We start from the raw sequence: 16,707 nt of genomic DNA, 5'->3' as shown, positions 1-16,707 counted from the left end.
TTAAAGAAGAAGAGATATAACGTTTACTACTACTACTACTGCTGCTGCTGCTGCTGCTTCTACTACTACTACTACTACTGCTGCTGCTGCTGCTGCTGCTGCTACTACTACTACTACTACTGCTGCTGCTGCTGCTGCTGCTGCTACTACTACTACTACTGCTGCTGCTGCTGCTGCTGCTACTACTGCTGCTGCTGCTTCTACTACTACTACTACTACTGCTGCTGCTGCTGCTACTACTACTACTACTACTGCTGCTGCTGCTGCTGCTGCTGCTACTACTACTACTACTACTGCTGCTGCTGCTGCTGCTACTACTGCTGCTGCTGCTTCTACTACTACAACTACTACTGCTGCTGCAACTACTACTACTGCTGCTGCTGCAACTACTACTACTGCTGCTGCTGCAACTACTACTGCTGCTGCTGCTACTACTACAACTACTGCTGCTGCTGCTGCTGCTACTACTACTGCTGCTGCTGCTGCTGCTACTACTACTGCTGCTGCTGCTGCTGCTACTAATGCTGCTGCTGCTACTACTACTGCTGCTGCTGCTGCTGCTGCTACTACTACTACTGCTGCTGCTGCTGCTACTACTGCGACTGCTGCTGCTGCTGCTGCTGCTACTACTACTACTGCTGCTACTACTACTACTACTGCTGCTGCTACTACTACTACTGCTGCTGCTGCTACTACTACTGCTGCTGCTGCTGCTACTACTGCGACTGCTGCTGCTGCTGCTGCTGCTACTACTACTACTGCTGCTACTACTACTACTGCTACTGCTGCTGCTGCTGCTGCTGCTGCTACTACTACTACTGCTGCTGCTACTGCTGCTGCTACTGCTGCTGCTACTACTGCTGCTGCTGCTGCTACTACTACTACTACTACTACTACTGTTACTGCTGCTGCTGTTACTACTACTACTGCTGCTGCTGCTGCTGCTGCTGCCGCTACTACTACTACTGCTGCTGCTGCTGCTACTACTACTACTGCTGCTGCTGCTGCTGCTGCTACTACTACTACTACTACTACTACTACTACTACTACTACTACTATTATTAATAATAATAATAATAATAATAATAATAATAATAATAATAATAATAGCTAGATTAAAAAGTTTGTTGAGACAAACTTTAAGTTGGCTTGAGAAAGTTTGGACCAGAACGTTTGGAAAAAAATAAATTAGTTTGAAGTTTAAATTTTAAATTAGTTTAAATTAGTTCAAGTTTAAATGAAAGTTTAAATTAGGTGGTTGCTAGGATGTTCTGGGTGGTTGCTATGGTGTTGCTAGGCAGCTGCTAGGGTATTCTGAGTGGTTGCTAGGGCGTTGATAGGTGGTTGCTTGGGTGTTCTGGGTGGTTGCTGTGCTGTTAGGCAGTTGCTAGGGTGTTCTGGGTGGTTGCCATGGTGTTGCTAGGCAGTTGCTAGGGTATTCTAAATGGTTGCTAGGTGGTTGCTAGGGTTTTCTGGGTGGTTTTTAGGCAGTTGCTAGGGTATTCTGGGTGGTTGCTGTGCTGTTAGGCGGTTGCTAGGGTGTTCTGGGTGGTTGCTATGGTGTTGCTAGGTGCTTGCTAAGGAAATTTGGGTGGTTGCTAGGGCGTTCCTGGCGGTTGCCAGGGTGTTGCTAGGCGGTTATACACACACATACATACACTAACTCACTCACTCACACACACACACACACACACACACACACACACACACACACACACACACAGACACGCACACACACAAGCTCACTAACTCACACACACACACAAACACACGCTCACACTCATTTCACCGAACAGACGAGTCAGCTGATATTATATATCTTTTTATTATTATTATTATTATTAAAACAAATAAAATAAATAAGGAGCAGTGTGAGGTCCAAAAAGGTAGTTTGCTGCCTGAGAGCAACATCATGCCATCTTGTTGTGGACAATTATCAGTTCATTTGTACATATGAGTTCATATTGAGTCTCTTATAATTTGAAATGAATATAGTAAAAGATAAGTGAAATATTTTATAATGAATATCTTTGTTTACTTTCTTAGAAACAATCACACTGGGCTTTAAATGTTGAAAATTGCAGCAAATTATGTGAAATAGGATGAAAACACTTTCATGATGTAGATTTTTATCTCATATTACAGAAAGAACGATTTTAATGTAACCCTTTTCGTCTGTGTGCTCCCCCAAATGTCTCTGCGTTGTGTTTGAATGATGGTTGAATGAGGAGGACACCAAGTTCGTGGTCGTCACAGCAGTGAAGCTTTATTCATTAGGCTGTATTTATTTGCATCAGCCACTCTGCAGCACACGGCGACATCTTTTCACAAGGAAAATAGAACTAAATTAAACAACAGCTCCACCCATGCGAGGAAGGGCTGACACAGTGAAACACTCGTAGAACACAGCTCTCCCCCAAGGCCGGGAGAAACATCTTACATCTTCCCCACATTAATAAAATAAAAAAGGATGGAAAATATGCAGATTCTGCCAGATTTGAATGACATTAGATTACTTGTTTATTCAATCCTCATGTAAAACAAGCTTTATTAAACAAACAAGCTATTTCAAATGCATCCACTTTATTAGCAACAGGGATTGTGATGTTGACTGCAGATCGCTGGTCGACAGCTTGTGTGTTTCAGGGTCCTAATGTTCTCCAGATTCAGGGTCTGTTAACACACATTAAGGAAACTTTGTTAAAGGTCAGGACTCATTTTCCAAAAGGGCCTATTAACTTTATTAACTTACTACTACTAACCCTAACCCTAACTTAAAGAAGCTCTGGCCTTTTGTGATTCTGTTTCTCCAACCATTTCTTCAGTTCCATCGAGTCGAGGCCTGTTATACTGAGAGCCGAAGCGCTGAGGAACAGAAAACTCCTTTGACCAGCAGCATTTGAGTTTTTATGGAACAACACTTTATGATATAAAAGGCTGTATATTTCATTCACTGATATGTTGTAGAGTTACATTAGACACACATTAGATGTCATGTGGTGATTTCACTTTAATCACTGTCTGTCTTCTGTGTGTGACTGTGTGAACGAACACAATAACAGTGAGAACAATCTCCATCAGAACTGATCTGGAAAATATGATTTTCAAGTAGATGAACAGAGCTGTGACAACTTGAATAAATTAGTAGCTAAATATCTTAGACTGGATCTCTCTTTTCTTTATCTGTGTATTTCTGTGTAGAGTTTTGTCTCCTCCTCCCTCGTCTCTTCTTTCAAACACAGGAAGTGTGTGTTTTAACACTCAGCGCTGTTAACACAGTCTATTAATGTGACAGTATGGGCTCCTGTGCACTGCCTCTCATCTGTGAGTATTTGATCATATTCTTTACTATCTTCTGTTTTCTGTTCCTAATGCATTGTATTCAGCTGAAGATGGGATATAATAATGATTGTTGTGTATGAATCCACAGTCTCACTGCTTATTGTATTATTTATTGATCAGATCATATGTGATGATGTTACGTGTTGATCAGATAAAGAGGTTTATGATGCATTTATCTGTGTGATGATGCGTGTGAAAGATGGAGGCAATGTGTGCATGTATTTTTGCTTTGATGTTGTAACATTTTTCTTCCTATTTCACGTAGTTGAGATAACCCATACAGAAAAAAAAAATATTGAAATATATTTTAAAGTGTCAAAAATATATGTGGCATATATTCCAAATACACTGAAATATATTTGCATTGTTGTTCACTTATATTTATCATTTTGAAATATATTCTGAAATATAACAAAAATATATGATGTTAAGTGTGAAATACATTTACATTTATAACATGTAATGTAAAATATATGACAAAATATATGGTCATAAAATGTTTAGCTTGCTAAAGAAGGGTCGAAAATGTATTTTTATCATAGTAATTCCTCTACTTTTCCCCTATACACAACAGTAGGCTACCATATTTCACTACTGTATTATGACACACAGCTATAATAAATACTGTACTTACATTTAAATGACTGCAATGTAAAATGACAGATAGTTGCTTTCCTAGGACTATTAGGCCATATTAGGTGGCACGTACCTAACACTAAGTGCAATTATTAGATTTATTGTTGTGTTTTATTGACATCTTTCCTGAAGTCATTTAAATATTGAAAATATGCACAATATTTATGATGCAAGTATAACAGTGACACTCCAACTGTGAAGTGTTTGTTTGTGAAAATGTTAACTTTTTAAATTTCAAAATATATTTCAACTGAAACAATTTGCAAAAGTTAAAACATATATGAACATATATGTTGTTAGTAAATATATTGACATATAAATATATTCACATAGGCTATTTAACTAAAATATATTTATTGGGCCAATTTCGAATATTTGCATATATTCCAAAACTATATTTCAAATATATTTCTTTTGTGTATGGGATCAGATGTATTTGTGTTGATGTGAGTTAGTGTTGAATGATGCTGTATCTTTAAATGATCTCTCCATCAGAGACTCAGAGAGTTTGAGAGACCGAACACACACTCATCTTCTCTATCACTTCTCTTTCTCTCTGACTCTCTCTCATTGAGAAATAACTGCAAAATTAATTTGGACAATTAAATTTCATTGTCATTCTATGGACAAACAGTTTATCAAACAAAGTAGAGCTTTTCTCAGAGCTAACTTCTCTTTTCTGAGACACGTTTCAGTTTTTTTTTAACCAGTTCGCCTGAACTTCATATTTAGTTGTTGTGTGAAGTCAGTTCACACGTGTGTCAGAATAACCACAGGTTTCCAGAACAAGTTCATGACGTCGACATATGAACATGTTCCACCAATGCTTGACAATCAGGAAGTATCTCAGACTTTTGTTGTCCTTTTAATCATATTTATTTATTCATATTTTGCAAAGCTAATACATTTTATTTTGACAAATGTCTTGATTGAAAACTGTGCTTGAGCTTTATTTATTTAAATAGCAAATATATTGATACATGTTTAATGTGGTTTAAGGGCTTTTTCACACTAGTTTGTTTGAGAGACTGCGAGCGGTCAACACATTAACATACTGTGGTCAGAATATGGTTTGTTTTTGGGTCCTTTTAGGAGGAACTGAGATCATTTAGTGTTGACATATGAATTATTTCTGATGAGGCTCTTGAAGTGCTGAAACACACGAGGTGTGAAAATACTCTTAGACCAGAAGCACGAGGTCACTTGCAGCAGCTTTTCTTTCTGGTTGTGGTTAATTTCAGCTGTAGGCTAACACTATATCCACATTATTTTACTATAAAGTCACAATTAGGGGTGTGCATGAATATTCAAAACTGTTATTACTTTTCAAAAAAGAAAACACAAACATACAAAAAAGGAAAATTCGAAGTGAATCCTTGATAATTACCAAGCACCAAAAAAATTAAATTAAAAGTAAATTAAAGTGTACTATATGTGAAACACTAAGTGTCCAAATTATTTTTGCAGCCACTATAAAGTCACAATGAAGCTGATGGTGCTGACGTCAAACAGGAAGTGATGTCGTGTGTCTCAAGCACTTTGTCCTGATTTGGTTCTGAAGCTTGTTTTGCTCCAGTGAAGAATCAGTGATGTGAAAAAAATAAAAATACAAAACTTAAAAAAACAAACACAAAACAAGAGAACAAGAAGAACTATGAAGACAGTTACAGAAATACACTATCACATTTATTGATGAGTATAATGTCATATAATGTTGTATGTTGTGAAGCTCAGTGGTTCAAACTTCTGCTTTATTGTTGAGCATCAGTGAATCAGTGAATCAAACAGTGAATCAGTGAATCGACTCTCGTATCAGTTCACGAGTCCTGTGACGTCATCGTGTGTGACGATGTTAAATGGTCACTTTGTAAAGATGAGATGAGAGTAATGGCGGCAGATGTGTTGGGTGGTTTGTCAGGCTCCACTCCAATACTTTCTACTAACTCCTTTTTTCAAATAGTTACTGGTTTAAGAACAAAACAAAGAAACCAGTTAAATAATAATTATAGAGATGAAGGAAATGTTTGCGTACTTCTTCTGTTGTTGCCACTTGGACAACACCTAAGCGCAAACAAACAGTTGTCCCAGGCTGACAACCATCAGTCAGTAAATACGAATGGATTACCGAGATTAAACTTCTTTGGACATGGATACTTTGTCATCTACTCGATCACCAAACAATCTGATCACCCCCGTCGCGGCATGCCGAGCAAACAAAACATTGCCATTTGCTCGAACATCAAACAAATTGAGCTCACCTGTTGGCGCAGTCATTTTCGTGAATAATAACCGGTTATTCTAGTAATTTTACGGAGGAAAAAACATACAGACATCACTCGGTATTCTGTTGGACCGGAACCACCTTTATTAGCATATATCCATTTATGGAAAGCAGGTCACATTCACGTGACACAAGCGAGCAGTATGAGGGCACACATTACAAACTTTAACATCCCCACTTGTCCTCATACTGTTTAGATTATCATTATAACAACATAACACATGAACAGTCTTGTATTTCTCTTGTGCTACATTTACATGCCAAACATAAGACTTTTGAACTTTTCAAGTTTAAACTTTGTTACTGGTTTAGTCATAACATCAGCCACCATTTCTTCAGTGGGGCAATACTCAATTGTCACTTTACCATCACTGAGTGCTGATCGAATGAAATGATACTTTATATCTACATGCTTGCATCTTTGTCGACACACTGGGTTCTTTGACAGAGCAATAGCACCTTGGTTATCTTCAAAGATTTGTACTGGCTCAAACAGACAACCATTTTCCATGCCATTCAACAACTGTACAAGATACATGCTTTCCTGTGTGGCTGCTGCTAGTGCCATGTATTCAGCTTCACATGTAGACAAAGCAACTGTGGACTGTTTCTTTGACTTCCAGGAAATTAGAGGACCATTTTGAGTAAGACTAAAACAGTATCCTGTCGTACTCCGCCTGTCATTTAGATCTGATGCCCAATCAGCATCACTGTATGCCACAAGTTTGAGATTTTCCTCTCTTTTCTTGTAACATAGTTCATGATCAATTGTACCTTTTAAGTACCTCATCACGTTTCACTGTAGACCAGTGTTGTTCATTTGGATCAGACAGATATTGCGACAATTTACTGATAATCCAACTTAGATCAGGTCTGGTACATGTCATCAGATAGATTAAACTACCCACTGCCTCACGATACCTTTCAGGATCAACAGGATCATCATCACTGTTGTAGTCAAGCTTTTGCTCACATGGTGTTGACCTGGGTTTACAGTCTGACATATTGAATCTCTCTAGTACCTTTAAAATGTACCTTTTCTGATTCATTTTTACGTACCCTTCAGTCTGATGAAAATCAATTCCTAGAAAATATTTTAATTTTCCCAGATCTTTCATTTTGAATCTCGCTGTCAGCATCTCTTTCACACAATTCAGTGAATCATTGTTACTAGCAGCAATGATCAGATCATCAACCCAGATAACAACAATCACTCTCTCCTTTTCAGTATGTTTACTGTACACACAGTGGTCAGCTGAATTCTGAACAAAATCATTTTCACTGAGGTAGTCGTGTAAAATTTTGTTCCAATTTCTACCTGACTGTTTTAGCCCATACAGTGACTTGTTCAGTTTACAGACTAGTTTCTCACCTATATCTGACTTCACTTCAAATCCTTCTGGCTGTTCCATGTAAATCTCAAAGTCAATTGGGGCATGCAGATAGGCCGTTTTTACATCCATCTGGTGGAGTTCAAGATCATTTTGTGCTGCTATTTGCATCAAGGCACGTACTGAAGTGATATTTGCTGTTGGTGAGAAAGTCTCTTTGTAATCTACCCCCATCACTTGACTATAGCCTTTAGCAACATATCTGGCCTTGTACGTTTCAGTCTCATCTGCATTGTTTTTGACAGCATAGACCCATCTACCCCCCACTGCATGTTTACCTTCAGGTAGCGTAGTTAGAGTAAATGTGTCATTTTCCTCAAGGGAATTAATTTCCTCTTTCATGGCCCTAGCCCACATCTGTGACTCACTTGAACTCATAGCATCCTTGAATGTTTGTGGTACACCACACACTCTGTAACAGAAGTCCACATTAGTCAGAATCTGGTCATCACATTCCACATCAGAAACATAATCAGACAAATATTGAGGAGCTCTCCTGTTTCTCTGAGGATAACGCATACTGTGATCAACTACCTCTGTCTGAGCACATTGCTGATTTTTAGTCTCATTTTATGGTTTATGAGTCTCTTCTGGGATCTGATCAGTCACATTTTCTTTTGACTGGGAGGATACATATCTTTGCCCATGGAAATCATCATCTGACATTGAAATGTCAGTCTGTGTCTGGTGTTCTGTAACACACTTTGTTACAAATCTCACAAGCCTGTGCTTGAGAACTTTTCCTGTGTCTGGATAATAGACCAGGTATGCAGGGCTGTTTTTGTCATACCCTACAAAGATCCCTTTTTCACATCGTGCATCTAATTTCTTTTTGTCCTGCTTGTATGCATAACATGCTGAACCAAAAACTCTCATTTTTGAAAGATCAGGTTTTCTCCCTGTCAGTGCATAGTATGGGGTTTGCCGTATTCTGCCATTGTAGCACCTGTTGCGAATTACTGCAGCAGTCATTACAGCATACGTCCACAACATCTTGGGTAGATTGCTCTCTAAGATCATACATCTTGCCATTTCAAATAGCGTTCTCCAATTTCTCTCAGCAGTCCCATTTTGATGGGGTGAGTAAGGTGCTGAGGTCTCATGTCGAATACAGTTCTTACTTAATAGAGACTGAAACTCTTTTGCCATAAATTCTGTGCCATTGTCTGATCTAACACACTTTATAGTCCCATAAGGGGCTGAATCAGCGAGGAACTTTTCAGTAGCTTTCACAGTGTCACTCTTAGCTTTTAGAAAATACACGAACACTGAACCCGAGTAGTCATCAGTAAATGCTAGTGCATACTTGAAACCGTCTTTAGCTACTGGGTCGATAGGACCAGCTAGATCTGTGTGCACTAGTTCAAGTGCAGCCTTAGCTCGTGTGTCAGGTTCCCTGTTTCTGCCCTGAACAAATTTACCTTGTGTGCAAACCTCACAGTTTAGGTTAGATTTGTCAGTCTTATTCTTACCCTTGATTTTCATTCCCTCAACTACATCTTGCAATTTGGAAACATCATCATAATTGCAGTGGCCGAGGATCTGATGCCAGGTTTGAATGTCATAACATCCGTTACAACTATCATTGTCCTCGTTGACAGTGTTCAGATAGTACAGTCTGTTGTATTCTTGAATGTGAAATTTAGTACCGCTCTTGTGAATGAGTTCATCACATCCTTGTTGAAAGTTGATCGAAGCTCCATTCGTCGTTGCAGCTTTAACAGAAAAGATGTCCTGCGGGTACGATGGAATGTACAACGCGCTCCTCAGCGTCGTCTTCACCTGTTGTCCCTCGTTGTCAATCAGACACACCTCCGCATCTCCTCGTTTCAACGCCACTCCGCTCGCTCTGGTCCCGTCAGCCAACTCAATGTAGTGTTTCTCCGGCTGGAATTTGTCATCAAACTTTTTGAATTTTTCAATGTCTGTAATAATGTGCGATGTCGCACCAGTGTCGACCATTAGTCCCTTTCGTTGCACACTGTAGAATTGGCAGTCACTCGCTCTAAAGACAAATGTGTGTTCGTCGTTGTCCTCTTTGTCAGCGGCTTGTTTAACATTGTCTCTCTTTTTGCGTCTGCAATTTTCATCTTTGTGCGTCGAGCTTTTACAGTAATTGCACCACAGTCTTTTGTGATTTTGGTTCGGGCAAGCACGGGCCTTGTGCCCCTTTTGACCGCAGTTATAGCACGTAAAGTCAGAGTCTGCTGACGTTAGTCGTTCTCTTCCCCTCTGTTGCGGAGCTGAGGCACTCGCTCTCATCACGTTATCATCACTCGCGCTGGTGTGGAACTTTTCCGTACTTTCAAAACTCCTCAGCTTGGTTTTGAACTCTGCAAACGTTATGTTTTCATCACTTTGTGTGATATGGATGGCGAACGGTTTAAACGAGTCTGGCAAACCTTTCAAAATCATCGCAATTAACAGTCCATCACTGAGACTCTCTTCGGCATTTCTCAGAGCTGTGATTGCGGTTTCTGCTCGAATAATATAATCCGTGATGCTCTCATTTGCCATTTTCTGCAGCGACGTTAACTCTGTGTACAGGCTGATTATTCGCGGTTTTCCTTTACCAGCATAATAACCTCTCAAAATCTGCAGAGCTTTCCTACCGTCGTCCGCTGCATCTCTCATTACAAGAGACAAACTTTTGTCATCCAAGTATTGAATAAGCTCAGCATATGCTTCCTCGTTTTTATCGTCATCATCCTCTTCCTCATCACGCGCGGGAGGCTCTGATAAAATGGTGTCCTTTAGGCCTAGCAAACGCAGGTGGCCTAGAAATTTTGTCTCCCAAAGTTCGTAACTTTTCTCATCTCCGTCGAAATACAATCTACTCCATCGGTTACCTACTTCTCTTCTGGGCCCATAACCTGTTGGCGCAGTCATTTTCGTGAATAATAACCGGTTATTCTAGTAATTTTACGGAGGAAAAAACATACAGACATCACTCGGTATTCTGTTGGACCGGAACCACCTTTATTAGCATATATCCATTTATGGAAAGCAGGTCACATTCACGTGACACAAGCGAGCAGTATGAGGGCACACATTACAAACTTTAACATCACCCATCGCGGCACGCTGAGAAAGCGGGATTACCAGAGAGGATGCAATTGGCGTGATTTCGGTGTTCTCTTGACTTTGATTTTGCTGTCTGGGGACGTACAATTGAATGCAGGCCCATTTGCTGTTGGCCTTTGCCCGGAGGGTGCACCGGCGGGTGGATTGCGCGTGCAGCGGCTGACCTCCGGACGGACGTCTTCCCCGAGGTAACAGGAATTCCATACGGAGACAGTATCCAATCCACAGGCGTAACTATCGGTAAGCAGGGTAAACGGTTGCTTACGGGCCCGGACCAATCAGGGGCCCGCCCGCGTTACTGGAAGATATTGATTGACAGCCGGGTCCCCCTATCGCATTTGACTACTTTTAGTCTGATCGCATTTTATTTTTTTGCGAATAGATTTGAATAAATAATGACAACAACATATTTGACTGATCATTAAATAAATGTTTGAAACGAACAATGATGAATTTGGTGTAATTTGTTTCCAATTGGGACTGAGGAATCCCCGGGTGAACATGCGCATTGCGTGCAAAACAGTAAAAAACGTTGAACTTGAGACCGATATGGAGTCGTCAAATTTTAAACACAAAAGTGGCTTTCAAAAGCGCAAACGAAAAGAGGAATTTGATAAATTAATTAATAAATTAACAAAAATAGGAATAGGAAGCTTCTTTAAAAAGATGACACAGGGGGAGATCGAGATTGAGATAGAGCAAGAGAGTGAAGCGAGTAAAACACCTGAAACGACCGTTGGTATATGATATCTTAAGGATATGATCGACAACTTCGCACAGAGGAAAGCCTGGAAAATGCAGCTATAATGTAAGCGAGCATCTCTTTTTATGTATTTGGACCTAGGCCTATGTGTATATAGCAGTGACAGTAACAGTAACATTGTGTTATTATGGGGGGAGTACTAGGCCTATTCTATGTTAGAGACACTCTGAAATGTAATGAAATCAAACTGGATACACCATTAGAATGTTTGGCTTTAAATGTTGAATTATCCCCTAAGATGAATTTTAACATTAGTGCTGTATAACCCACCATCACATGATGTCTCATTTTATGAGAATTTAGACAAAATTTTTAAATATGTAAATACTCGCACCGAATCTGTTTTTCTTGGTGATTTTAATATTAACTGGCTAGAGAAAAAAACTAAAGAGACTGTTGTCAAAACACAGTCTTCATCAGATGATTAAAGGTCCAACAAGGATCACACGAGCGAGTAAAACTATGATAGATCTGATAGTTACTAACAGACCACAGAGAATCATTAGAACTTATAATTTACTAACAGGGCTCTCTGATCACAATATGACCATGGTTGTACGGAAACTCACTAAACAGTGTTTACCCAAATTTACGAACGAAAGTAAACAAGGGAACTTGGGTATACCCAAAAATAAGTTGACACAAGTTAAAAATGATTTAGATCATTTAGATTGGATTTGGAATAATGTTTTACAATCGAATGATTTAGAAAATTGTTGTAACTCTCTGATGAAAAACCTTACAAATCTGGTTGTGAAATATAGTAAGACATTCAAAGGCACGCAACGAAAAGCCTCCTTACCATGGCTGAACAATGTGAACCACAACATACTCTTGAATAAACTTACCACCTTCAACTTCTCTGAACATGCTATCGGCTGGTTTGCATCATATCGGCTGGAGCATAGAGAGCAACGTGTTAAAATAAACACCGAACTCTCAACATCATTACAATCCACAATGGGTATTCCACAGGGCTCCATTTTGGGGCCTCTGCTCTTTAGTCTATATATAAATGACTTACCTACATGCTGTCAGCCAGCCAACTGCCAAATGTATGCTGACGATACAGTAATTTATGCTTCAGCTAGGACACCAACTATAGTAGCAGTGACCAAGGAAATGGAGGGTAGGCTATATCCCAATGGCTTAAAGAAAATCATCCGACGCTTAACGTCAAAAAGACGGTATCTATGTGCTTCTCAATTAGAGGAAAAGCTAAATGTACTATTAAAATAGATCAAGAAGCCGTTGAGGAATTTAAAATTTTAGGTATTATTCTGGATTCCCAACTCAAATTCAATATACACATTAACAAACTCTGTAAGACTGTTCGGACAAACCTAAACTGTTTTAGAATGATTAGGCATCATATACCTGTCAAAGCAGATTTGCTGTTTTTTCATGCTATGATACTTTCTCATTTATCTTATTGTGTTACTGTATGGGGCCAAGCCTCTCAGACAACAGTCAAACCCATCATGTCATTATACAAACAAGCACTGAAAATAATGGATCAGAAACCAATTATGTGGCATCACTGTTTGATTGTACAGAAATACAAGCTTTTAAATTTTGACAGTTTTATTAAGTTCTCTTTTCTTAAGCTGATTTTTAAATGCACAAATAATCTAGCTCCAGCCGTACTCTGTCCTTTTGTGACAAAAATAAACACAAGGAGAGTTGCCACTAGGAGAGCAGCCGGTGGCAACTGCATAGCAGAGGGGCGCAAAACCACTTTTGGCCAGTCAAGTTTTTCGGAATGATTTACCAACGGAAATAAAAACAGAAACCGACCTGAAAACATCTAATAGAAAGGTGAAACACTGGCTGAAAGAAAATCAAATATGTGGACATTGAGTCATTTTTGTTGTAATGTATTGTCTGTGCTGGATGTGATGTGTTGTTTTGTGTAATGTGGTCGGGATTGTGTAAAATTGTTAATGTTAGTGTTTATAAGGTTTATATTTTTGCATGATTGTGTAATTTACACTATGTAGTTTTTTACAAATTATATATTTGGTATATGTTTTTAGAAAGGCCTGACCAGGGACTGGGGTTGCAAATTAGCCTATTGGCTAGAAATCTTTTATGCAACACATTTACACATTTTGTTATGGCTTTGCCTATGATAATTATGTATGTAATAATGTGCGCTGCATTGTCCCTGATAAATAAATAATACAAAAAAAAAAAATGCTGGACAATAATCCATCAGTTCTCCTGAATGAGCATCACAAAAGAAATACACTTTCAGTTCATGTAGAATAAACTCTAGACATGTTTCAGTGTGTGATTTACATTGTGTTGAATGAATGGAAAAGCTTCATATCTGTTTCTTCTGCTTTTAGTGCTGATGTCCCTCGTTCACTCTGGACTCGGTCAAGGTACTGTCCGTTACTGCAGTACATTTTAGTTTATAACTAATGTGAATTGTGTTGTAGTCGTTTATTTGTCTTCATGTCTACATCAGGATCCCTCATATGTCTGTTTGCTGATGTTTTATGTCCATGTTTTGCATATTTCACAGAATCATCTGACTGTAGTTCCTTATGCTGCAAAACATTACAGAAATCTGCTATTTATTCAATCAAACAGTCTTCAGTTGTAAAGTAGTTCAGTCAGACATTGATTTCAAAAGATCATAATCCACTGTATAAAACAGAAATGAGTTTTGCACAGTGAGTTTTATTTGCATGTTTCTGAGTTTTTGCTGCAATATTAATTATTGACTGTGTGCCATTGAGATCTTGAGCACCAATGCTTTATTCACTCAGTGTGGTTTGGTTGGAAGGGCTGGAAGAGAAAAGGGCTTGAGAACAGACAGACAGAAGTTAGTCAGTTCAGTTCAGTTCTTTAAACACTCAGACTGTAAACAGCATCATCTACTGGTCAGAACTGGAAGATCAATAATACAAGGACATGCAGACTGGATACAAATATCAGCTTCATTTAGTTTTTACCAACACATACATTTTTGACGTAATCATTACAATTTACAAGCAAACTAGATTTTTAATTTAAGTGTTTTTCTCCTGATGAAGTTTTGAGTTCATGACAGAGATCTTGATACTGTGATGCTTTTCAATATTTACTTCTGTGTTTCTCAGGAAAACCTGTAATGAAGGTGAAGCCAGATCAGCCTGTGTTCATAGGAGAGAGAGTCACTCTCACATGTGACATACAGGGAGGAGGAGACATTCAGAGATACAGCTGGATTAGAGATGGAGACACTGTCTATCCATATACTCCAACAGCAGAGTTCAGTTTCACAGCTGATGTGTCTCTCAGTGGTAAATACAGTTGTAGAGGAGAGACATCATACTCATGGACAGACTTCAGTGATGCTGTTACACTGACTGTATCAGGTGAGTCTTCATATTCACATCTGTTTATTGATTATTTAAAGTAATATTTCAACACTTACATTCTTCAGCCACATCTTTTCTCCTAATAGGACTGAAGTCATTCAGTAACTGCACACATCTTGTGTGTGTGTGTGTGTGTGTGTGTGTGTGTGTGTGTGTGTGTGTGTGTGTCTGTGTGTGTGTGTTGCATGTTTTGTGGAGGTTTTGGTGTATTATAAAATCATGCAAATTGTGACTTTCCAGTGTTATAGGCGTCTCGATCTTTAATTTATGTGTGTCTCCGTCTTTGATTTAGTCACTGTCACTATGGTTACAGGAGATATTCATGAGTATCATGAGAATAGAAAAGGACTCGAGCGAGTTCAGTTCTGATGAGTTTTGGACTGAAGTCAGAGAGAATGACGTGATTTACAGATTATTAGTGTTGAAGTCAAAACCACGAACCCAGACCAGAGTGTTTTCACAGATTACACATTTTTGTTCTAAGAACATTTTAAAACATTTTGTTTTGGTGATGGAAACTTTAAAGTGTCCATTTTTCTCAGTGCTAGTGGAGGTTTTTTTTTTTTTTTTTTGGAAGGTTAGCAGCATGATGTTCCTAATTTGTATTAACAACTCAAAAGTCCTCCTCAAAAAACCTTTACTAATTAATCCAACAGGGAAAGTTATAGTGACGTGATACACAGCAAAATCCTCAGTGTTGAAAGAAATGTCTAAATGGGTCCAAGAGTGTTATAGATGAAGAAACTACAGTTTTTGTGCTAATTTTGAGAACATTATTAAAGATCAGATAACATTGAACAAATATTTTATTAAAGTTACTGGAATTTTTGTTCATAACTTTGAGAGATCCTTAACGTTAGCCAAAGTTATGATAACGTTCCCCGTTAGCTGGTTATGGTTGTGGTAAAAGTATATTCATCATAAAAGCTCAACACAAAATGCACACATCCAGCGGGCAAAACAAACTCAGTGAGGATCTCAACCACAGAAACTGCCAAAGGGAAGAGAAAGCTGCACACCACAGCTCCAATAATAGAAACATGTATCTCATGTTCTCAATGGCCATTAGACTCAACACTTCACCTGTGCTGAAAACATGAAATACATATATTTACATTATTTTTTAAACTTTGTTACAAACTGTGGTTTGCCAACTTTCTCTTCCTTTTTGCAAAAGTATATTTATCATCATATGACCAAGACCAGTGTAATGTATTTCTGTCACAGAATGGCTCCATGAACTAAATCCCTCTGGAAACCGTTGGTCAAATGCTTTGCTCAAAGACACAATAGTGATGGTTAAAATTCATTCACTGCAGGGTTTATACCAGCAACATTCCCATTTACAACCAGTGTTAACAACCGAAGGTCCTTCTGAACAATCAGTTTTATTCCCTGAAAGAGATGTTTGAGTCTTTATGTTTCTGTGTTTCTTCTCAGATTTACCCACATCTACAGTGACTGTGACACCAGACAGACCTGTATTCACTGGAGAAACAGTCAATCTGAAGTGTGTGATAAACTCTGATCACAGTGACTGGAGATATGAGTGGTTTAAAGACAGTGTAATATTACAGAAGTCTGATTATCGTTACACTGTAAACAGAGACACTCTCACTATCAGAGGAGCTACTGAGTCTGATCAGGGTTGGTACTGGTGTAAAGGACAGATAGATGGAAGACCAAACTCATCAACATCAAGATCTGCTGTTTCTCTCTCTGTGAAGGGTGAGTTCAACATCATTGTCCTCATAAACTCTCTCTCCTATTTATGATCACAAATACAATTGAGCCTCAGATCGTTCACACTAATAATGCGGTTCTCACTCCTCTTTTGAA

At 38.8% G+C, this 16,707-nt stretch overlaps 1 protein-coding gene across 1 annotated transcript in view; it reads left to right on the top strand.

Annotated features, from left to right (window-relative positions):
• Window positions 1-3,266: 3,266 nt before the first annotated feature.
• Window positions 3,267-16,707, top strand: part of LOC308687131 (Fc receptor-like protein 2) — a 31,016-nt gene continuing 17,575 nt past the window's right edge. Inside the window, exons 1-4 of the mRNA XM_081359395.1 lie at window positions 3,267-3,324; window positions 13,849-13,884; window positions 14,608-14,865; window positions 16,309-16,596. Of these exons, the coding sequence (XP_081215521.1) occupies window positions 3,297-3,324; window positions 13,849-13,884; window positions 14,608-14,865; window positions 16,309-16,596 (610 nt within the window). The 5' untranslated portion in view covers window positions 3,267-3,296. The remainder of the gene's footprint in view (window positions 3,325-13,848; window positions 13,885-14,607; window positions 14,866-16,308; window positions 16,597-16,707) is intronic.

This window comes from Scardinius erythrophthalmus, assembly GCF_964197995.2.
Source record: "Scardinius erythrophthalmus genome assembly, chromosome: 2".
Taxonomy (NCBI): domain Eukaryota; kingdom Metazoa; phylum Chordata; class Actinopteri; order Cypriniformes; family Leuciscidae; genus Scardinius; species Scardinius erythrophthalmus.
Note: the sequence above shows the minus strand (reverse complement) of the source record. Positions and strands in the feature narration are given on the sequence as shown.